The following is a 22,562-nucleotide window of genomic DNA, read 5'->3' on the forward strand; positions in this document are numbered from 1 at the left end:
TCCGGCAGAATAGTGTGATAGAAGGCCCCAGCAGAAAGACATGCTTACTCTCACATGTTCCTCCTTGGGAATTTCTATCTGTTGAGCATTTATGTTCTATCTGATCTGTCATCTCATCATTTGAGAGACAAACACCTCAACTTTCTGGTATGTTACTTTCTTCTTTGTATATATCCTATGACTGTATGTTAGAAGACATTGTTTTCCCTTTAAGATATATATACTTTTAAAACTGTAATTGTTTTGAAGATAGGGTTTATGTTTTTTAATTTTTTAATGTTTATTTATTTTTGACAGACAGAGCATGAGCAGGAGAGGGGTAGAGAGAGAGTAAGACACAGAATCCAAAGCAGGTTCCAGGCTCTAAGCTGTCAGCACAGAGCCCAACATGGGGCTCGAACCCTCGAACCAGGAGACCATGACCTAAACCAAAGTCAGTCACTTAACTGACTGAGCCACCCAGGGGCCCCAGATTTATGATCTTTTTTTTCCTGCTTAATAAGGTACATTTTTCTGTGGTATTATTCTTTCATAACATTAGGTTTTGTGACTGTTACTATTTCATTGTGTAGTTGAGCCACAATTTATTTAAATAATTCCCCTTTGATGGACATTTCTATTTTTTCATTCTTATAAAAAAGGTATAATTCTCTCAACATAAAAAGCATTGATGGTTTCTCTGTCAAAAAGCCAGTCTGAAGACGTGTATCAGATTTTCTTTTTCCTCTTTAGAAACAAACACCAAAAATACAGCAAAAGGATTTTAAGACATAAAGCTATAGGTGCCTGGGTAGCTCAGTCAGTTAAGCATCCGACTTTGGCTCAGGTCATGATCTTGCAGTTTGTGGGTTTGAGCCCCGTGTCAGGCTCTGCACTGACAGCTCAGAGACTGGAGCCTGCTTCAGATTCTGTGTCTCCCTCTCTTTCTGCCCCTCCTGCGCTTGTGTGTGTGCTCACGCTCTAAGATAAATACATAAACATTAAAAAAAAAAAGGGGGGGCGCCTGGGTGGCTCAGTCGGTTGGGCGACCGACTTCGGCTCAGGTCATGATCTCGTGGTCCGTGAGTTCGAGCCCCGCGTCGGGCTCTGTGCTGAGAGCTCAGAGCCTGGAGCCTGTTTCGGATTCTGTGTCTCCCTCTCTCTCTGACCTTCCTCCATTCATGCTCTGTCTCTGTGTCTAAAATGAATAAACATTAAAAAAAAAAACAAAAAAACAAAAACAAAAGACATAAAGCTAGAGGCACCTGTCTGGCTCAGTTGGTACAGCATGTGACTCTTGGATCTTAGGGTCGTAAGTTCAAGCCCCATGCTGGGTGTAGAGATTATTTAAAAATAATAATAATTAAAAATTAAAAATAATTAAAACAACAAGACATAAAGCTAAAGGTTGAGGAAAATAGGTTGAGATGTTAGCAATAAAATTTCAGAAGCTAAAAAGAAGAAGGATAAGAAAATGACTTAACAGGGCCAAGACAACAGTCTGAATCCTCAGTAGTCTTGGGAAAAGCCTACTCAAAAAGCTTTGCAACTGGCAGTACCAGGTGCCTTTGGAATTGGGAGTGGGGTTAGAGAACCACCTAGATTGCTTCCTAGCTCCTCCCTTTCTTCAGCAGAATCCGGATGTTTAATTCTCTGGAGAGGGTAAGACAGGGGTCCCTAATCTTGGAGATGTAGGTGCAGTAGTGGGCCTGGGAAAATAGGGTACCTGATCCAAGAGGAAGGATAAAGGAATCCTGAGGATGATGGTAAAGGAAGATTCAATATCTACTTTGCATAACGAGTAGGAAGCAACCAGTTGAGACTATATGGATGGCCAAGTTAAGAATGGTTTTTATGGGTGCCTGGGTGGCTCAGTCGGTTAAGCGGCCGACTTCGGCTCAGGTCACGATCTCGCGGTCCATGAGTTCGAGCCCCGCGTCGGGCTCTGTGCTGACGGCTCGGAGCATGGAGCCTGTTTCAGATTCTCTTCTCTGACCCTCCCCTGTTCATGCTCTCTCTCTGTCTCAAAAATAAATAAATGTTAAAAAAAAAAAAAGAATGGTTTTTACATTTTTTTCCTTTTAATTCCAATGTGGTTAACATACAATGTTAAATTAGTTTCAAGTGTACAATATAGTGATACAACAATTCTATATAATACTCAGTGCTCATCAAGATAAGTGTACTCTTAATCCCCTGGTTTTTACATTTTTAAATAGTTGGGGGAAAAAAAAACCCAAAAGAATAATATCTTGTGACATATGAAAACTAGATGAAATTTAAATTTCCATGTCTATAAAGTTTTATTGCTATACACTGTACCACACTCCAGTGTCTACGGCCATTTTTGTTAGAACAGCAGCACTGAACAGTTGTGACAGAAATGATAGTCTGGAAAGCCTAAAATAGTCACTATCTGGTCCTTTACAAAAAAAAAAAAGTTTGCCCAGCCCTGCTTCTAGAGTGAGTGTACATGCATAGTGAAAATCAAGGGAACCATCACTTATGCTGACGTGATCCACTATGATGATGCAAAGACCATAAAGCATATTTCTGATACAATAAACTAAAATAAACAGATTTAAAAAACAACAAAAAGAATATTTCTTAAAAAAAATTTTTTTTAATGTTTATTCATTTTTTGAAAGACAGAGGGAGACAGAGCACAAGCAGGGGTGGGGCGGAAAGAGAGGGGGACATAGAATCCAAAGCAGGCTCCAGGCTCTGAGCTGTCAGCACAGAGCCCGACACAGGGCTCGAACTCACCAATGGCGAGATCATGACCCAAGCCGAAGCCAGACGCTCAACCAACTTAGCCACCCCAGGTGCCCCCCACCCCGAAAATATTTCTGATAGAAATAGTTACCCTAAAGCCAGGTGTCTCTCATTTTAATTGACAAGAGCTTTCTGCTTCCCATACAGACCGTAGTGCAGAAGAACATACAAAATTCTGCTTGAGGAGCACCTGGCTAGCTTAGTAGGTAGAGTATGTGACTCTTAATCTTGGGGTTGTGAATTCAAGCCCCACGTTGGGTGTAAAGCTTCTTAAAAAAAAAATCTACACAAACGAGAAATTCTATCATTATAACTTTTTTTTGTGTGTAGAATATCCGAGAAAATACATAAGCAGTTGGAGCAGTTGGGGGCAATGATCATCTTTAAAAGGAAAATGGGTGGTTGGCAGCAAAGGGGCTTCACTCTCTATCTTTTAAATACTGAATCATGTTCACTCTATTACATTTTAGAAAAATGAATGACATACTCTTTCCTGCCCCCAAATTATAAATGTATATATTCCAGCAATTCCACTTTTAGGAATTTATGCTACTGTTCTACCCACATATATATGTGAAATGATACATGTACGGGATATGTAAGTTGCAGCGTTGTCTGTAACAATGTAAGATTAGCAAGAACCTTTATCCTATAGAGGACCAGTGAAATTAATTAGGTATTTCCATTGAAAGGAATACTACACACCCATAAAAAATAAAGAGCTAACTTATATACTGTTATGGAACACTCTCCAGGATATACTAAGTGAAAAAGGCCAAGTACAGGAAAAGTGCATACATACACTGCCATCGGTGGGGGGAGGGGAGCATTTGCTTACATTATGGATGAAAAAGTTCTGTAAGATACAGACCTAATTGATAAAATGGTTGACAACAAAGAAAGAAATGGTGGTTGATAGATTTTTCACCCTTTTGCACCTTTTAGGTTTTGGATAATATGAATGTATAATTTTTTCAAAACAAACACAAAATAAAGCAAAAAAAGAGAAACCTGGTGGCCTAACAAAGAGCTTTCAAGATTTCAAAGGCATAACAAGTTCTTGTGAGTTAGAAAGTGACACTGATTACAAAAGAGATGAAGAGAAATTCAGGAGAGGTGGTCCTAAGGACCATGGTGTCAACTGGAATAAGCTGGTAAGCAATTCCCCACAGCAAAGATGGCTGTGTAACTTTAAAGGCAGTAAGAGTCAGTACTCAGATGTTAGTTGGTATGCTGTCATAGAACTTTCATTTCTTCAAAACCACTAATGCTTGCAGTACACATATGCATGCATACCCATACAATGAGGAGATCCTGAATTTTTGGAAATAGAAGGGAAATCAAGATGCAGAGCAGGAGGAAGGTCCAAGGGGGTCATGGTCAGAGCATGCTGTGTATACTACACTGAACTGTGTGTCTTCTTTGTTTTGTCAATTTTGTTTCTTTTGCCTGAGATCACCCCTCAGACTCCAGGATCAGATCCTCATTCCTTAGAAACCAACTGAAATCTCATCTCATCTGTGAAGTCATTTCCTGCCTATTCTAGCTCATAATGAACTCAGTCTTCTCTGAACAATTAGAACGCCACTTGTTTTGGTCCATAATCTCATATTGTTACTTAAATGTTTTAGCCTTCAAGGGCAGGAGCCATGTTTTACAATCCTGTAGCCCTTGGCACTACGTACATTGTTAAGGAGCTTAAGGAGCCCTCAAATACCCGCTGAATTGACTCCCTCCTCTGATGGCCAATGCTTCTTCATTCCCAATTTACTAAAATGTAAGTTCACAAAGGCACAGATTGTCTCCTTTGTTCACTGCTGCGTCCTCAGTGCCTAGAACTGGACCTGACTCACAGGAGGTACTCAATGAATATTTGAATGAATCAATGAATGAACAAATGAACAAATGAATAAAAGGTGCTACTTACAGGGGTAAAATCAATAGGGAAGTAACAAGACGTCACTTCAAACAACTCCTCCACAAAGGGTCCTAAGGTAACAGAGAGACAATGAGGTCAACTTACAATTTTCACTCATCTGACAAGCCCCAACCAGCTAATTCAAGTTTACAAGGGCGTACCCAGACTATAGTCCCTAGAGATGAGGTCATGGACGATGCGGAAAGCCACCAGAAGATTTCGCGGATCCTTTTCCCCATCCATCACCTGGATGAAGCCAAAGGTGAAGTCAGCTCCTAGGCCCTTCAGCTCTGGGGAGGAGAGAACAGGTCACTATCCTCCCTCAAGACAGAAAGCTGGGCTTTCTTCTGGCTTGTGTTTTCCCTCTACTATCATTGTCCCACCTTTGCTGCTTCCCAGAGCAGACTCTTTTTGTTTTCCTATTCTGAGAGAGTGCATAGTGAAGAAGAGATACGCAATATATAACCATTAGAGGTAAGAGGTTTTTTTGGTTAAGTTTAGTTTTTTTTTTTCAACGTTTATTTATTTTTGGGACAGAGAGAGACAGACAGAGCATGAACGGGGGAGGGACAGAGAGAGAGGGAGACACAGAATCGGAAACAGGCTCCAGGCTCTGAGCCATCAGCCCAGAGCCTGACGCGGGGCTCGAACTCACGGACCGTGAGATCGCGACCTGGCTGAAGTCGGACGCTCAACCGACTGCGCCACCCAGGCGCCCCTGGTTAAGTTTATTTTGAGAGAGAGAGCATGAGTGGGGAAGGGGCAGAGAGAGAGGGAGAGAGAGAATCCCAAGCAAGTTCCTCTAACAGCGTGAAGCCTCAGCAGGCTCCATCTCAGGAAGCTAAAATCAAGAGTCCACACTTAACCTACTGAGCCACCCAGGCGCCCCCTTGAGGTAAGAATTTAAAACATCGGTCCATACCCTATCCTTCCCTCCCAGTTTTCCTTCATTCTTTTCAGAGTATGGGCTCTCCTATATGACTACCAAGCTAAACACGAGTCCTGGTAATGGGGGGAAAAGGGATGTGCTCGCTTTTCACACTTGCCAAAGAACCCTGCCTTTTACCTTCTTCCCGGGTTCGCATGAAGTTGGTGATGATACTGTAGACTGTGTGTCGGTCCACCTGAGGCAGGGACTTGGGGTGAGAGAGACCAGAAGTAAAGAAAGTACTCAAAGAATACCTAAGCTGACAAAATTACTTCCTGCTTCACAATCTCTAGGTGGACAGTGCTCTTTATACTAGCATAAGAACCTAAGAAGAAATGCAGAGAAAGGCTATGGCTATTGGACTACCAGTTATAACAGGGGAGCCAATAACCAAAACCTGTCTGCTTTACTTTCTTTAGGTTTAAGAGGATGCAGGTCAGACATAATAGCATGGCTCCTTCTCCTTATATAGTAGCAAGGACTAGCATTTAAACATGGTCAGGGATCTGAAAAAGTTCAGGACTTAGAAGGCAGTATTTTTTGCTACCTAATCCTAGTTATGTCAAGGCTGAGAGACAGCAGAATACGAAAGTGACCGTTATCACTCACCTGGACGTGGACCTCCTGGAAGATGGCTTTAAGTACAGAGACAGCCAGCCCTGGGGGCAGGGCCACACACAGACTCTGGGGGAGAAGAGGAAATGTGTGAGTACTGAGGGAATTCTAGCCTTCAAGATAGAATCCCCAAAACAGGCCTAATTAGCTACAGTGGGAATCACAACATCCAGGTTCAGGAAAAAGCGCTAAGAGTGAGAAACATGGTCCCTTTTCTCGAGTTGATTAGTTCTCTACAGCTCTTTCCACTCTGGTTCTGAATTCCAGTCCCCCCAAAATACCTGTAATCTCTAGACTAAAAACAGAAGTGAAACTGGCTGACACTAGTTTATTCCCCACTTGGGCATCTGCTCCTCATGATGTGGGAGTCTCATGCCCAAAACACAAGGACAGAATTCACTGGAAAAGGGCTCCTGCAAACACAGTATGTAATGAAAAAAGGAGAACTCACAAGTGCCCTCAAACCTTGCAGGACAGATGGGATCACAAAATGATGATCCTTCAGCCGGTTCTCATAGAATAGGATCAGGTGGACCACTGCACAAACCAGAAATGCAGCCATTATTTTACACAGGCTCCTTCCCAAACTTTGTAAAGGCTGTTCCTGTTTGGGCTTTACTACAAATTTTCTCCTCCACTAAGAGATATGTCCCATGCCCTCCCATTTGAGGGTGCCTTGATCAGTCAGGAAAATAGGTGAACACCTTTTATTATCAATTCTCACATAGGTCCGCATTTGAACCCACTTACAACCCCAGAACTTCCTTTCTATAGAACCAGAATGGGCAAACTTTCTCAAAGGGCCAGATAGTAAATATTTTAGGCTTGTAGGACATAGTATTGGTCACAACTACTCCACTCTGCTCAACTTGGCCGCTGTAACACAAAAGCAGCATAAACAAGGTAAATAAATGGTTGTGGCTATACGCTAACAAAACATTATTAATAAAAACAGGCTGTAGTTTGCCCACTACTATGCTATAAAGGATAAAAAATGTCTAAGGAGGGGCGTCTGGTAGCTCAGTCAGTTAAAAGTGTCTGATTCTTGATTTCGGTGCAGATCATGATCTCACAGTTACTGGGATCAAGACTGCCTCCGGCTCTGAGCTGACAGCATGGAGCCTGCTTGGGATTCTCTCTCTGCCTTTCTCTCTCTGCCCTTCCCCCGCTCACGCTCTCTCTTTCTCTCAAAATAGACAAACGGTAATAAATAAACTTTAAGATAAATAAATGAATAATGTCTAAGGCTACATTTTAAATCCCCGTGTCTTCAGCCTCAATACTTATCTCTCTGCCACATATACCAGTGAAGAATGAAGATACTGAATTAGTGGTTCACAGATTCCTTATGCCCTCCCTTTTCTCTTCCCTCCCTATAAAGTTGGCTTGAATAGACAAGGAAGGAAGCCTTGGCTCAGCAATCTGGGAAGATACTCCTACTAGTGATGCCAGTACCTTCCTTCTCCAGGAGCAAGGAGTGACACTGGAGTAGCACCTGTGACAGAAGCTGGATTCCTCGTGCCCGAGTTCGGGGTTCTGGATTCTCTAGAGATGACCTGGGGAAAGTAGGATATAGAGAGCTTGACATAACCCTGTTGAAACTTTTGAAGGCATAAATATTTTGAAAGTAGTCACACTCACCCCCTGGGCATGGAATCCAGCCCAGGAAAGGTGTTCTGTAGGTACTTAGCATTACAGATAACAGTAAAGCCAGAGTCTAAACAGCCAATTCCCAGATTGATTTGGCGTTCATTAGAGGCTCATCTGACACCACCACCAACAGAAGTATCCATCTCCAGGCGCTGATTAGGCATTTGGCTTATTCTTATATGATAGTGACCTTCCTCTGAAACAGAGCTTAGCAGCTACCCACAGGGCTCAACAGATCACGGGCAGCTGCAACTTCTACCCAAACAGGAGAATAAATATATTACTGCTAAGAAAAAAAATGCTGAGAGCAACCAAGATCTTAGGCCGGGGTGGGTGGGTGGCGGGAATCTTTATAACTGCAAGTTTACAAAGTAAGATGGTCAGAATAAATGTTTTAACTATTTAGGATTACTGAATTGGAAAACCTGGACTGAGGCAATAAGGTAACTTATCTTCAGATTAGGTCTTATAGAGATTACATTTAAACATACTTGAAGAAATCTAAGCAAGTTAATGGAGGAAGTAGAAGATTTCTGAAGGATAAATGACTAGGACATTTGACTGAAATCTCAAGGATAAGGGTGTCTATACCTAGGGGTAAAGGGAAAAAATAAAATCACTCTTGACAGGAATAGAATAGGATCTTGTCGAAAGGCCCTGTTAAGAAGTGGAAAACTTGGTGTTTAAAATTAGACCAAGGCACACAAGTGTTCATATCAGCATTATTTAGAATACCCCAAATTTGGAAACAACCCTGATATCCACCACCTGATGAATGGTTAAACAAAATGTGAGATATTCATGTAACAGATTATTCTTCAGCAAAAACTGAAACACTATCGAAAGCCATAACAGGGATAAACTGAAAACATATACTAATGGGCATCAGGTTTCTGAGGTAATGAAAATGTTCAAAAATTGATTGAGGGTTGTATAAATCTGTGAATACACAAAAAGTGATGAACTTTGCGACATATGAATTACATCTCAATAAAGTCATTTTTTTTTTTAAATGGACCAAGGCCACACATGAGTAGAAAGGTCAAATGGTCTCTCATGTGGGAGAGAGACATAATAGCGACCTACATTCCACCTCACCCTCCCAGTTTTCTAGTTTTCTGCTTCAGAAAACAAGCTGGCGAGACAGTTAACCTTTGCAAATAAAACGTCAATTTAGATGGTCTACCAAGTATGAAATAGGAGAAAAGCAGCAACAGACAAGCACATACTCCCTCTGGTGCCTGGATATCTGGTTTTAACACTGATCTTCCAGCTGTTTCCTCAGACCTTTTCCTATAGTGAGGATCTGGTGCAGGGTCAGCTTCCTGGCAAATCCCCAGGCAGGGCCCACGACAGGTCTGAGTCAGATCCACACTGACTAGAATCCCATGGGGCAGGTCTTTAAGAGGCACAGGAGGAATCCCAGCTCTAATTAAATAACAGTTGATGGCCTTCAACCACCCATCTCACTCCAAACTTGTGGACTGATCCAGGAACTTCCAACCCTTCCTCCCTTAGGAACTTAAGTCAGGTGGCATCAAACTTGTTTCAGGAGAAACACAGGCTTACACTGAGGCAGAGAGGAAAGGAGGGTACTGGGCTACAGCAGGAGAAATTCAGGACCAGTCAGGTCCAGGAAAGCAGCAGTGTACAACACAACCTTTTCAGAGTGCACAGGCAGGGCTGGGAGAAGGGAGCTCTATGGCACAGGCTCTTACCCAAGGGCTTCCACCACTTGTAACACTGTATAGCTCCCAGATTTCACATCTAGAGGAAACAAAAGAAAAAAATATAAACCCAGTCCCAGTATTGAAAGGATCTAATTACCAATGTTTCCTGCCTACCCTAGGGTTTGTACCTTGGGGCACCCTAGAGCCCCTTCTACGTAAGAGGTATTACTGTAACACTTCAAACATGCAGCTTCAATTATAGAAATTGAAAAGGAAATAAACATATCGTTTGTAGATAATGACTGTATACCTAGAAAATCCAGAAGAAATAACTGAAGAAATATTACAAATAAAATAATTCACAGGACTCCTGGGTGTCTCAGTCAGTTAAGTGTCTAACTTCAGCTCAGGTCACGATCTCACGGTTCATGGGTTCGAGCCCCATGGTTCATGGGTTCAAGCCCCACATTGGGCTCTGTGCTGACAGCTCAGAGCCTGGAGCCTGCTTTGGATTCTGTGTCTCCCTCTCCCTCTGCTCCTCTCCCACTCATGCTCTGTTTCTCTCTCAAAAATAAACATTAAAAAAATAATTAAAAAAAAAGACAAACTAGAAAAACATATTTGTAATTCTTACAACATAGGGCTTTTTTTAACCAACACATAAAGCTCCTACAAATCAATGAGAAAAAGATCAACAACCGATTTAAAAATGGGCAATACCTTGGGGCACTTGGGTGGCTCAGTCGATTAAGCATCCGACTTTGCCTTAGGCCATTATCTCAGTTTGAGAGTTCTAACCCCCTTGTCAGGCTTTGTGCTGACAGCTCAGAGCCTGGAGCCTGTTTCAGATTCTGTGTCTCCTTCTCTCTCTGCCCCTCCCCCACTCCTGCTCTGTCCCTCTCCCTCAACAATAAATAAATGCACATTAAACAAAATTTTTTTTAACATGGGCAAAACCAAAAGAATGAACAGGCATTCTACAGAAGATACTCATATTCACAACAGAAATACAAATTAAACTATATGAAAGTCTTATTTTTAACATACTAGATTGGTAAAAATAAAAAATAACTTTGTAACACACCTATGTTTGGTGATGGTATGCAGAAATAGGCACTCTTACACATTACAAGTGGAGTATAAATTGGTACAACCCCTTTATGGAAGGCAATTTGACAATACGTTTAATAAAAATTACAAGTGTATATATGTTTTAATTCGGTGAATCTTCTCAAAATTTATCCTATATCCTTGTAAAAGTAAAAAATAGTGCATACTACACACATACACACACACACACACGCTGATAATGGGACATGATCTAAAATCCAGACAATGTACAAAAATAATATATACAATACTAAGTGCACAGCATTGTTTTTAAGGGGAAGGAAGGTTGTTTCTATTTGCATTTATTTATTTCTCCAGAAGATAAAAGGAACTAATATTGGTTGTCTCCAAGGAAGGACACTGGATGGCTAGGGGGTTGAGAGGTAGACTTAAAAAAAAAAAAAAAAAAAAAAAAAAAAGATGTTTTATTGTGAAATAATTTTAGAGTTAGAGATTAGCATTAATGTATTACTATTAAACTCTAGACTGTATTTAGATTTTACCAGTTTTTCCACTAATGTCATTTTTCTGTTTCAGGATCCAATTAAGGATACCACATTGCAATTAGCCATCATGAATCCTTGGTCTCCTCTGGTCTGTGAAAGTTTCTCAGTCTTGTCCTTAAGGACCTCGATATCCTAAAGCACTTTATAGAATGTCCCCCAATTTGGGGTTTGATGTTTTCCTATTGTTTAGACTGGGGTCATGGGTTTTGAGAAGAATAGCACAGAGGCGAAGTATCCTTCTCATCATATCATATCAATCATACCAGGGGCACAAGGTATCAATATGACTTATTTATTATTGGTGATTTTATTTTATTTCATTATTATTCTTTTTTAATGTTTATTTATTTTTGAGGGAGACAGAGCGAGCAGGGGAGGGACAGAGAGAGAGGGAGACACAGAATCCAAAGCAGGTTCCAGGCTCCAAGCTGTCAGTGCAGAGCTTGACGTCACAAACTGTGAGATCACAACCTGAGCCGAAGTTGGATGCTCAAATTACTTGGCGAAGGTAATATCAGCCAGTTCTGTGAACTACGGAAGTACTATTTTTCCTTTCCCATACTATCTTCTTTAGAAGATTCAAGGGGGAGGCAGAGATTAACCTCCACTTCCTAGAAAGGAATATATCTATCGACCTATCTATATTATATGGAATTGTTCTGTAAGGAAGATTCATTTCTTCTTCCCCCTTTATTTATTCAGTCATTTATTTTACAGCAGCATAGACTCATGTACATTTATTTTACACTTCAGGTTATAATCCAATACTAGGTTATTTTGCTGTTCAAGTTGTTCTATCTTTGGCTGCAGGGAGCTTTTTTAGATTGGCTCCTGTCTTTTTGACTTGTCCCATCCATCCATCCATCCATCCATTTATTTTTTATTATTTTTTTAACGTTTATTTATTTTTGAGACAGAGAGAGACAGAGCATGAACGGGGGAAGGTCAGAGAGAGAGGGAGACACGGAATCCGAAACAGGCTCCAGGCTCTGAGCTGTTGGCACGGAGCCCGACGTGGGGCTCCAACTCACAGATGGTGAGATCATGACCTGAGCTGAAGTCGGACGCCCAACCGAGCCACCCAGGCGCCCCCATCCATTTATTTTTTAAAGTTTATTTAGTTATTTTGAGCCGGGGGAGGGAGGGCATGAACAGGAGAGGGGCAGAGAGGGAGAATCCCAAGCAGGCTCTGCGCTGTCAGCATAGAGCCAGATGTGGGGCTCTATCTTATCAATCGTGAGGGCATGACCTGAAGGGAGATCAAGAGTGGATACTTAACCAACTGACTGAGCCACCCAGGCACCCCATTTATTTATTTTTTATAAAGTTTTATTAGAACACAGCCAGCTCATTATTGGTTTTTAAATTTTATTTATTTATTTGTTTATTTAATATATTTATTTCTGAGAGAGAGAGAGAGAGAGAGAGAGAGAGAGAGAGAGAGAGAGCACAAGCAGGGGAGGGGCAGAGAGAGCAGGAGAGAATCCTAAGCAGGCTCTGCACCTTCAGCGCAGAGCCTTAAACTGTTAGATCATGACCTGAGCCAACACCAAGAGTCAGATGCTTAGCCAACTGACCCATGCAGGCACCCCTTAACGATTTTAAGAAATCTCTACACCCAGCGTGGGGTATGAACTCACAACTCCAAGAGCAAGAGTTTCACACCTCACCGACTAAGCCATCAGGTGCCCCTGTTTTAAGTCATCTCTATACCTAGTGTGGGGCTTGAACTCATGACCTCAAGATCAAGAGTCACATGCTCCTGGGGGTGCCTGGGTGGCTCAGTTGGTTAAGTATCCAATTCTTGATACTCAGGCCAGCTTAGGTCATGACCTCATGGTTGGTGAGTTAGAGCCCCACATCAGGCTCTGTTCTGACAGCACAGAGCCTGCTTCAGATCCTGTCTTCCTCTCCCTCTGCCCCTCCTCTGCATTCTCTCTCTCTGTCGTTCAAAAATAAATAAACATTAAAAAAAAGGGTGGGGGGCGCCTGGGTGGCTCAGTCAGTAGAGCGTCCAACTTTGTCTCAGGTCATGAACTTGCGATTTTTAAGTTTGAGCCCTGCATCGGACTCTGTGCTGACAGCTCAGAGCCTGGAGCCTGCTTCAGATTCTGTGTCTCCCTCTCTCTCTCTCTGTTCCTCCCTGATACACTCTGTCTCTCTCTCAAAAATAAATAAGGAATAAAAATAAATTAAAAAAAAAAAGTCATATGCTTTACCAACTGAGCCAGCCAGGCACCACATCGTTTCACTTTTTAAGTACTTTCTTTTTTAGCACTACAAAATACTATAGGCTCATCCTGTAATTTCTCTATCCGAGCCCTAGAATCAGCCTTTTCTCCGAGAAACCCTGATTCTTTTTACTGGAGAATGCTATCCAACCAAGATCTGGGTATAGCTGTGCTTGCTGCTGTTGGGATACCACTGCTCCTAGGCCCCACTTAGCTGGGAGACACAGATGTCCCAAGGAGAGCTGGGAAACACATATGTACGTATTAACCCATATATGTATGTACATGTATATCTTTAATTATTTTTCTATCTGTATATATCAAACTAAACATGGGGCACCTGGGTGGCTTAGTCAGTTAAGCCTCTACTGTTGGTTTTGGCTCAGATTATGATTTCATGGTTCATGAGTTCGAGCCCCACATCAGGCTCTGCACTGATGGTGTGGAGCCTGCTTGGGAGTCTCTCTCTCTCCTTCTCCCTGCCCCTCCCCCATTGTGCTGTCTCGGTCTCTCTCAAAATAAATAAACAAACTTAAAAAGAAAAACACCTAAATATAAGGTCATGTTAAAGTCTCCAGCTATAATCCAGGACCACAGGGTCCATTCTAGCCTCTCTCCTTGTTGTTTGTAATTTGTTTCTCTGACAGTGAGAAATCTGGTTCCCATTATCTACCATTTATTATTTTTTCAATCCTAGTATAGCTATAAATTACTTTCCAAATTGTCAACTTCTGTGAGAAACAGATTTATAAAAGCCAAGTGTGTTTATGTACAGTTTTGTCTTTTTTTTTTTTTTAAGTTTATTTATTTATTTTGAGAGAGAACGTGAGCAGGAGAGGGGCAGATATAAAGAATCCCAAGCAGGCTCCACACTGTCAGCCCAGAGCCTGACACAGGTCTTGAACCCACAAACCATGAGATCATGACCTGAACCAAAACCAAGAGTTGGATACTTAACCAACTGAGCCACCCAGGCACCCCTGGACAATTCTGTCTTTAGTCTCCAGACAAAATACTGTTTTACCAAATCACTTAGATCAGCTCCCTCCTCCCTTTAGTGAGGACACATCATATACTAGTAATACAGTAGATTCATTTGTCACTGTCTACATTCTTTTTTTTTTATTTAAAAAAAAATTTTTTTTTAATGTTTATTTATTATTGAGACAGAGAGAGACACAGCATGAGCAGGGAGAGAGAGGGAGACACAGAATGTGAAGCAGGCTCCAGGCTCTGAGCTGTCAACACAGAGCCCGACGCGGGGCTCGAACTCACAAACTGTGAGATCATGACCTGAGCCAAAGTCGGACGCTTAACCAACTGAGCCACCCAGGCACCCCTCACTGTCTACATTCTATCTTGAGATGGAAGGGAGGTTTTTCTCCATGTATCCTTTTGTACCTTTTAAATGTTGTACCATGTCAATATATTACTTATTTTAAAAATACATTTCTAACAGCACAATAGTAATTCACACAGATCTACCAGAAGCTTCTTAGGATATATTCTCAAGGAAGAAACAGAGAGTAAAATCTTAGCAATCTTCCTAAGGGTTTGGTTACCACAGAGGAGTTCTAGCTCCATCAGGAAATTACTTGCAGCAGCCTGTTCTGGGTCTCCAACCCACCTACCTCTAAATGTCAGACCTAATAGGTTAGCATTCACCAACACTAGACTTTAGCTAGAGTGAAAAAGCAGCTTGAGTAAACTCCTAAACTTCCAGTTCCCCTTAAATTTGTGGTCTCAGCAACAGGGGTGAGTAGAACTAGATAAAGGCTCACTCTGGTCCTAGAGTAAGAAGTCCAAAATGCCTGAGAAAAGGAGCCCTCTAGTCAGGATTCATAGCTCGTGACTGGCACCAATTTAGACATCAGGCACTCTTAGCCCTACTCGTGCCAGGATGTGGAAGGCCCAGCTGCTGCCCCTGTTCCTGAGAAAGAGCCAAGTGAAAAAATGTCCAGGCTGTAGGGTGGGGGAAGGGACAGCAGCCAGACTAACAGGACAGACCAAGGAACTGACAGTTAGGCTCTGTACCTCATTCCTTAATGGCAACACTGAAGTGAACAGAGATACTCATTTCTGGGTTATACACTATAAAAGAGTATTACACAGTTTGGGAAGGTGGAAAAGAGTACCTTTTTGGAACCTCTTGGTCAAAGACCAGGTAACTCTGCTAAAAACCCCATCTAAACACTAATTTCAGTGGTGGCCACAGAGGGAGCATTTGTGCACAGGAAGCTCTAGAGGACTGATTACTGTTACTAGTAAAGACCATCACTGAACCATCATTCTTCTTCAGCAAGAAAATCAAAGTCCCCTGGGAATGCTGGGCTATGGTCTAACGTTGGAAATACCTGAAGTGCTATAAGACAGAGACCTGCCTAATAAGCCCCATTCAGTTGCCTCTAATTTTTTTCATTTAAAAAAAGGGTTTAATTTATATACAGCAAAATGTACAGATATTAACAGTATAATTTGATGAGTTTAAGCAAAAGTATACCTTGAGTAACCAACATCCCAATCAAGATGTGGAATATTTCCAGCAATGGACAAAGTTCCCTCATGCCCCTTACCAGTCAATTCCCTCTCCTATACGTTGCCTCAAGTTTCATAAATAAAAAAGACTTCTTCACCATGAGTATACAGCATTATGAAACTGGCTGTTTTACAATTACAAATAGACACCCATTGGCATGTGATTCCTTGAATTCCAGTTATGGGTGAACTCTCCTGGCAGAGCCCTTTGGTCTTCATACTTTTCACAAGGATCTTATCTTGAATTAATGCAGCACAAACATAAAGAAACGTGAAGTATAAAACTAATACAAAATTAGAAAAAATGAAAAGATGTTACTTATATAAGCTTTACAGCTATTATACAATAAGAAATAAGAGTAAGGAAAATGGTGAGTACAGTGGCAAAAAGCTAGAATCAGTATTTTGAGGGTGTTTTCACAAACATAACTAAACCTAACATTTTATTCTAGTTTTGTCGAGTCTACCTCAGAAATGTCTTTTAAATAAGACTCTTCCTTTCCATTCCTTCAACCAGACTATATAGAGACAACCTTCAAAACAGTCCTCCACTTTTTGGTGTGCTGAAAATGTTCTAGAATTTTTAGATAGTTGCAATGATTGCAGAACATTGTGAATGTACTAAAAGTCAATTAATTGTACACTTAAAATGGTTAAAGAGGTTACCTCAATTTTCTTAAAAGCCCTTTCCTAAGGGCACCTGGGTGGCTCAGTCGGTTAAGTGTCAACTCCTGGTTTCAGCTCAGGTCATGATCTCCCGGTTCATGGGTTCAAGTGCCACACTGGGCTCTGAGCTGGCAGCCTGGAGCCTGCTTGGGATTCTCTCTCTTTCTCTCTCTGCCCCTTACCACTTGCACGCTCTCTCTCTCAGAATGAGTAAACTTTAAAAAAATAAAAAGCCTGGGGCGCCTGGGTGGCGCAGTCGGTTAAGCGTCCGACTTCAGCCAGGTCACGATCTCGCGGTCCGTGAGTTCGAGCCCCGCGTCAGGCTCTGGGCCGATGGCTCGGAGCCTGGAGCCTGTTTCCGATTCTGTGTCTCCCTCTCTCTCTGCCCCTCCCCCGTTCATGCTCTGTCTCTCTCTGTCCCAAAAATAAATAAAAAACGTTGAAAAAAAAATTTTTAAAAAAAAAAAATAAAAAAAAAATAAAAAGCCTTACAAAAATGTTTACGTACTTATTTTGAGAGAGAGAGTGCTAGCAGGGGACGGGGGCGGGGGGGGGGGGGGCAGGAGCAGAGAAAGGTAAAGAGAGAATCCCAAGCAGGCTCCATGCTGTCAGGACAGAGCCAGACATGGGCTTGATTACATGAACCCAGAGATCAGGACCTGAGCCGAAACTAGAGTCAGACACTTAACCGACTGAGCAACCCAGGTGCCCCTTAAAAAAAGCCATTTAATCCATCCACACTCTATCTAGAATTACCTCCCTAAAATGCAGAATTACTTCCCTGCCCACCAGTCTCTTTTGCTCCTTACTGCCTAAGACCTGACTCCTTGGCTTGATGTCCTTCACACTTTAGCCCTCAAAGCCCCTCTAGCCTCACCTTTAATCATGACTCCTATCATTCACTCACATGTCCCAATTTATCAAGCTCTTCCATATCCTTAATCCTGTAAATATTCCCTTGGTTTGAAATGCCTCCTTCCTGTCAAAATTCAACCCTTCAAGATCCAGCTCAAATTACTCCCTTTCATGTTTCTCCACAATTCTTTAACAAAATTGTCATGTGTGCTTGTTTTATTTATTCAATATTTATTAAGCACCTATTACAAATCAGGTACTGGGGTTAGGGCTGGAGACAGAAAAAGAGACAGGGAGCTTTTAAGGAGTCCACAGTCTTGTTGGGGCAGAAAGACCTTTAAAACAATCACAGTGAGGGGCGCCTGGGTGGCTCGGTCGGTTGGGCGTCCAACTTTGGCTCAGGTCATGATCTCACGTCCGTGGGTTCAGGCTCCGCGTCGGGCTCTGTGCTGACAGCTCGGAGCCTGGAGCCTGTTTCGGATTCTGTGTCTCCCTCTCTCTCTGACCCTCCCCCGTTCATGCTCTGTCTCTCTCTGTCTTGGAGGTAGATGAACGTTAAAAAAAAAAAAAAAAAAAAAAAGAATTAAAAAAAAAAACAATCACAGTGTAACACGCTCAGTGTTGCCATAGTGATATAAACAGAGACTGAGTTAGCATGAGAAAGGAGTAAAATTCCTGGGTTTATGAACCCATCACTAATGTTTTAACATTGTAAGTTTTCCCAAACGAACACTACCTGAATCCGGAAGTATCATTAATCATGCACTCGGACTCCTGGGATAAAAGAAAAGCTATTAAGGGGCTAATTTTCCTAAAGGTAGTCTCACTGGCATTAAGGAAAAACAAATGTTAAGTTCTTTTCCCTACATTAAGTAGGCTTAAGTTTTTCCAATGTGTCCAAGACTTACTCTCTAAAAATGGACCTACTAGCACCTCCCAACTACCCACACTTCCCTCAGCAGGGCACCAGTTCATATGGAGCACTGAGCAGTCATCAAAGGAGTATTTATATGAGACTGACAGAATGTACAATCAGACCTCTGTCTGATGGAGTTGCAGCCTCTTGAGAATCTGGAGGAGCAACCAATGGAGGAAGGGGGAAGGATGTGAAGGAGCAGTAGAGAAAAAAATCCCAATCAGGACTCAGTTTCAATCAAGCTGAGGATGCCATAGACATTTCTCAGAACTGTTTTACTGTTGTTTAACAATCTTTTGGTTTCAGGAATAGTGGTCTCCCACAAAAGTGGGAAAATACAATACAAAAAGACTGAAAAGAAAGAAAATCCAAATAACTGAAAGGAAGAAAATTTATATCCATAACACACTTCAAAATCAGCTTCCTTTCCAACCTCCAGTTTTTTTTTTTTTTTTTTTTTTTTTTTTTTTTTAAATTTTTTTTTCAACGTTTTTTATTTATTTTTGGGACAGAGAGAGACAGAGCATGAACGGGGAAGGGGCAGAGAGAGAGGGAGACACACAGAATTGGAAACAGGCTCCAGGCTCCGAGCCATCAGCCCAGAGCCTGACGCGGGGCTCGAACTCACAGACCGCGAGATCGTGACCTGGCTGAAGTCGGACGCTTAACCGACTGCGCCACCCAGGCGCCCCACCAACCTCCAGTTTTGAACAAAGGACTTCTCATTTGTTCATCCTCAGGCTCAAAAGCTTGGGGTCATCATAGAGTCCTCACTCTCCTTCAACTGTAACTAGTTAGGCCTCAAATTCCAGATTCTTCCTTCAACATCTCTCATTCCATTCACTTACACAGTTTTTTACTGCATACTTATGCTAGTCTCCAGGAGACTTGGGTGGTAGGTATAGGATAGGACGTGGAAATATATACAGAAACAGCTACTACACAAGTCTGCTAATAACTGCTAATAAATGTCTGAGAAATAAATACCACAAAGATTTTGAAATGTGAGATGATGTCTGGCTGGAGTAATCAGGAAATGCTTGGGGGGCAGGCAGTAAGCACTCAAGCCGACCTTGAATCCGAGGTCTAACTTTGATCAGATGGAGCTAGTGAAAGGAACTGGGAAGGAAAGCATTCAGGGAATAGCAAATCCAGGTGGCTGCCAGGCACCAAAGGTCCAGGAGGAGTGGTAAGAGTAAGGGCTGGGGCCAAGTAGTGCAACCTTTGAATGCTAGCATAAGAAGTCTTTAAGCCTTAACCTACCGGTTCATTTCTCTGCCACCTACTTTCATCAGGAACTTCACTGCAAAGGTGCAAAACAAAGTTGGTGGTAGCTGTCTTTGTGATCATAGGGTGTCATGGAACAGGCTGCTGCTGTGAGTGGCTGAACAGAAAGCTGGTCTCTTTAGTGCTAAGAAAACTAGACTCAGGCTGGATTAGAAAGCACATCTAATTTTGGGAAGGTTTCAAAACTCTGTCAGCCTTCAACAACATTAACCAGGGCTGTGATCTCAGATTGAGAATACCAATTTAATCCTTCTCAAATTTGCCTTCATTATATGACTCCCCTGCTCAAGGATCTACGATGAGTTGTATTACCTACAATAGGTCATTCAAATCCCTCTGCCTGGAATCCAAGGTTATGCATAATCCAACCCCACCAAACCTTTTCAAACTTATCTGTTACTATCAACCTCCTTTCCTAGTCAGTAGGGCTAAATTACAACAGGGCTAGTGTTACAGTCTTAGTAGAGCTGAGTTACATTTAAAGTACATAATAGTTAAGGCCATTTTTTTAAAGCATAAAAAATATAAATTTTAGGGGCATCTGGGTGGCTCAATCGGTTGAGCATCCAACTCTTAATTTCAGCTCAGGTCATGATCCCAGGGTAGTGGCATCAAGCCCGGTGTCAGGCCCCATGCCAAGTGTGGAGCCCGCTTAAGACTCTCGCTCCCTCTGCCTTTCTCTCTTGCTCGTGTGCTCTCTCTCTTTATACATATATATACGTATATATATATATATACATATATATATATATACGTATATATATATATACATACATATATATATATACACACATAAATACATATATACACATATAAAATATAAAAACTTGGCAGTCCTTATTCATGCTGTATTCTCAAGTGTGTTCTGAACTTGAAAAGTCCAAGTTATTGTGTTCATACGGTATAAATGTGAAAGAATAGTCACAAATGACACTGATGTAACAGTAGGGGGAGGGTGTATGCATTATCAGTGAATGTTAAACACTTAAGATTTTACAGTTCACTGGAGATAAATTGTACACCAAAATAAACTGTAAACAAACTCTAGTTAATAATATGCCTACCAAAGTATTTAGGAGGAAGTATTTAGAAGGATATCTGCAATTTAAATAGACGGAAAGATGTGTGACAAAGCAAGTTATATTAAAATGTTAATGGTAGTTGAGGTGTTGCGTGTAGGTGTGTCTGTTATGAAATTCTCTGCTGTATGTTTGAAATATTTCATACTAAAACACAGGGGGAAATGGCATTGATAACACACTATGCTTCGTGAAGCTGTAAGAAGTTAAAATTGTTGGAATGGAAGCATCAAGCATTTGCTCCTTGATGCTTCCTTGCTGGCATGTACATAACCCACTAAGCCCTTATTTTCTGGTGTGGTATACTCTCTGTTTGCATGGTTATCTCTCCTACCACAGTATAAGTTCCTGGTGGGCACAGAACCAGTCTAATCTGGATTTACATACCTTTGTATCGTGTTTGGAGAATAGTATGTGTTCAATAATGGTGGGATGACTGAATGAAAGTGTAACTGCTAAGGACCAAAGTAATATACTCTCTCACAATTCACTTTTTTCATTTCTCACATACGCTAAAAGTACGTTCCGTGTTCAAGAGAAATGTTGTCTTTTATTTTTCCCCAAGCACGCAAAATTTCTAAAAGTAAGACAAAACTCATCTGTGTTCAGATTACTTTGTATTCTATTACTTAAACAAGTCTGAAGATCTCCTGACACTCAACAACTCTTTAGGTTTTTTTTTTTTTCCTTTTTCTGAAAGTGAAGTCTCCGACTTCCAAGGACATCTGGAATTTGTTTTAAGCAAATCTTAGATATGTTGTGAGAACTAAGAGGTTCCTGAACTGGCCAAAAGCAGGAAACCGGAGATCTGGGGAAAAGATAAAAACAAACACTACATAAAAAACTCACGAAGCAAATTAATCAAGAACTTTCCCAAGAAACGGAGGGAAAGTCTTAAGGAGGCTTCGCGGAACATCTCAAACTCCCCCCAGAGCGGCTTCTCCCCTCCTCTCTCCTATCACAGCCAGTCAGAGATAGCGCCGCGCGGCCACTCCCAACATGCCACGCGACTGGAGCTGGTGCCGCGGAAGATGCTGCTTCTCACGTCAACCTCCGCGAAACAACGTGCTTTCGCGGCGGGAGCAGCAGATTCTGAACTGGAAAACCTAGGTCTGAGTCCCTGCTGCCCCACCCGCCTGATGTGCCAGTCTCTTGTCCTCTCTGTGCTTCAGTTCCCTCATCTGTGAATCGGTAATGACTCTGTAACCCCAGTTCGCGCACAGGGTGATTACTAAGATGAGGGGCGTAAAGGCGCTTTAAAGAAGACTCTCAATTTGTTACGGTTCTTAAACACGCGGTGCTTACAACCAGCCCCAGACCAATCTCTCAAAGTCACCGCTGTCCCTCACTCCCTTCCCGCCCGGCGCCTATGCTGAGGCCGCTCCCTCCTGTCGGCCCCATGCGGGAGCCGCGCGGCGCCGTCTGCCGTACCTGCAGCTACTTGGTCAGCCGGGCCCTCCTGCTGACCCATGACGAAGTCTTGCACGAGGCCCCACAGGGCGCCCGTAGGCGCCACCGCCTCCAGAGCGGCGGCGGCGGCCATGACGCGAACCAGAGACCGTGGGAGGGGAAGTGGGCGGTGGCACGGGATGGGCCTCTGAGCGCACGCGCCTCCTGAGCCAATCGCCTTTGGAAGGTTAAAGAGGCGGGGCGCTCCCTGGATCACGTGCCTGCCGGCTCCTGGCCAGGCAGTTCCAGGGAGGGATGGGACGGTTCCTCCCCGAGGGGCGGGGCTTGGAGACGGGGCGCTGGCGCGGGGAGGGAAGGCGGCTGCTGGGCACGCAGCCGGGGGCCATTGAGGGCGAATAATTCCCGGCCCGGCTCCCGGGGAGACGGGCGGCG

At 42.5% G+C, this 22,562-nt stretch overlaps 2 protein-coding genes across 6 annotated transcripts in view; one reads left to right on the forward strand and one right to left on the reverse strand.

The window, feature by feature from the left end:
• Positions 1–22,415, reverse strand: part of MMS19 (MMS19 homolog, cytosolic iron-sulfur assembly component) — a 32,468-nt gene extending 10,053 nt beyond the window's left edge. Inside the window, exons 1-8 of one of the 5 annotated variants that reach the window (XM_058697348.1) lie at positions 22,152–22,415; positions 9,584–9,632; positions 7,671–7,771; positions 6,667–6,752; positions 6,210–6,284; positions 5,739–5,808; positions 4,834–4,962; positions 4,682–4,743 (exon numbers count right to left, since the gene is read on the reverse strand). In XM_058697348.1, the coding sequence (XP_058553331.1) occupies positions 4,682–4,743; positions 4,834–4,962; positions 5,739–5,808; positions 6,210–6,284; positions 6,667–6,752; positions 7,671–7,771; positions 9,584–9,632; positions 22,152–22,263 (684 nt within the window). In that variant the 5' untranslated portion in view covers positions 22,264–22,415. Of the gene's footprint in view, positions 1–4,681; positions 4,744–4,833; positions 4,963–5,738; positions 5,809–6,209; positions 6,285–6,666; positions 6,753–7,670; positions 7,772–9,583; positions 9,633–22,151 lie in introns of those variants that run through there. The other 4 variants (XM_058697347.1, XM_058697346.1, XM_058697350.1 and 1 more) reach the window with 4 other exon arrangements.
• The window catches only part of UBTD1 (ubiquitin domain containing 1), a 53,786-nt gene continuing 52,955 nt past the window's right edge, over positions 21,732–22,562 (forward strand). The window contains exon 1 of the mRNA XM_058697380.1: positions 21,732–21,830. Coding sequence (XP_058553363.1) covers positions 21,752–21,830 — 79 coding nt within the window. The 5' untranslated portion in view covers positions 21,732–21,751. The remainder of the gene's footprint in view (positions 21,831–22,562) is intronic.

Source organism: Neofelis nebulosa, chromosome 13 (genome assembly GCF_028018385.1).
Source record: "Neofelis nebulosa isolate mNeoNeb1 chromosome 13, mNeoNeb1.pri, whole genome shotgun sequence".
In the NCBI taxonomy this organism is placed as follows: domain Eukaryota; kingdom Metazoa; phylum Chordata; class Mammalia; order Carnivora; family Felidae; genus Neofelis; species Neofelis nebulosa.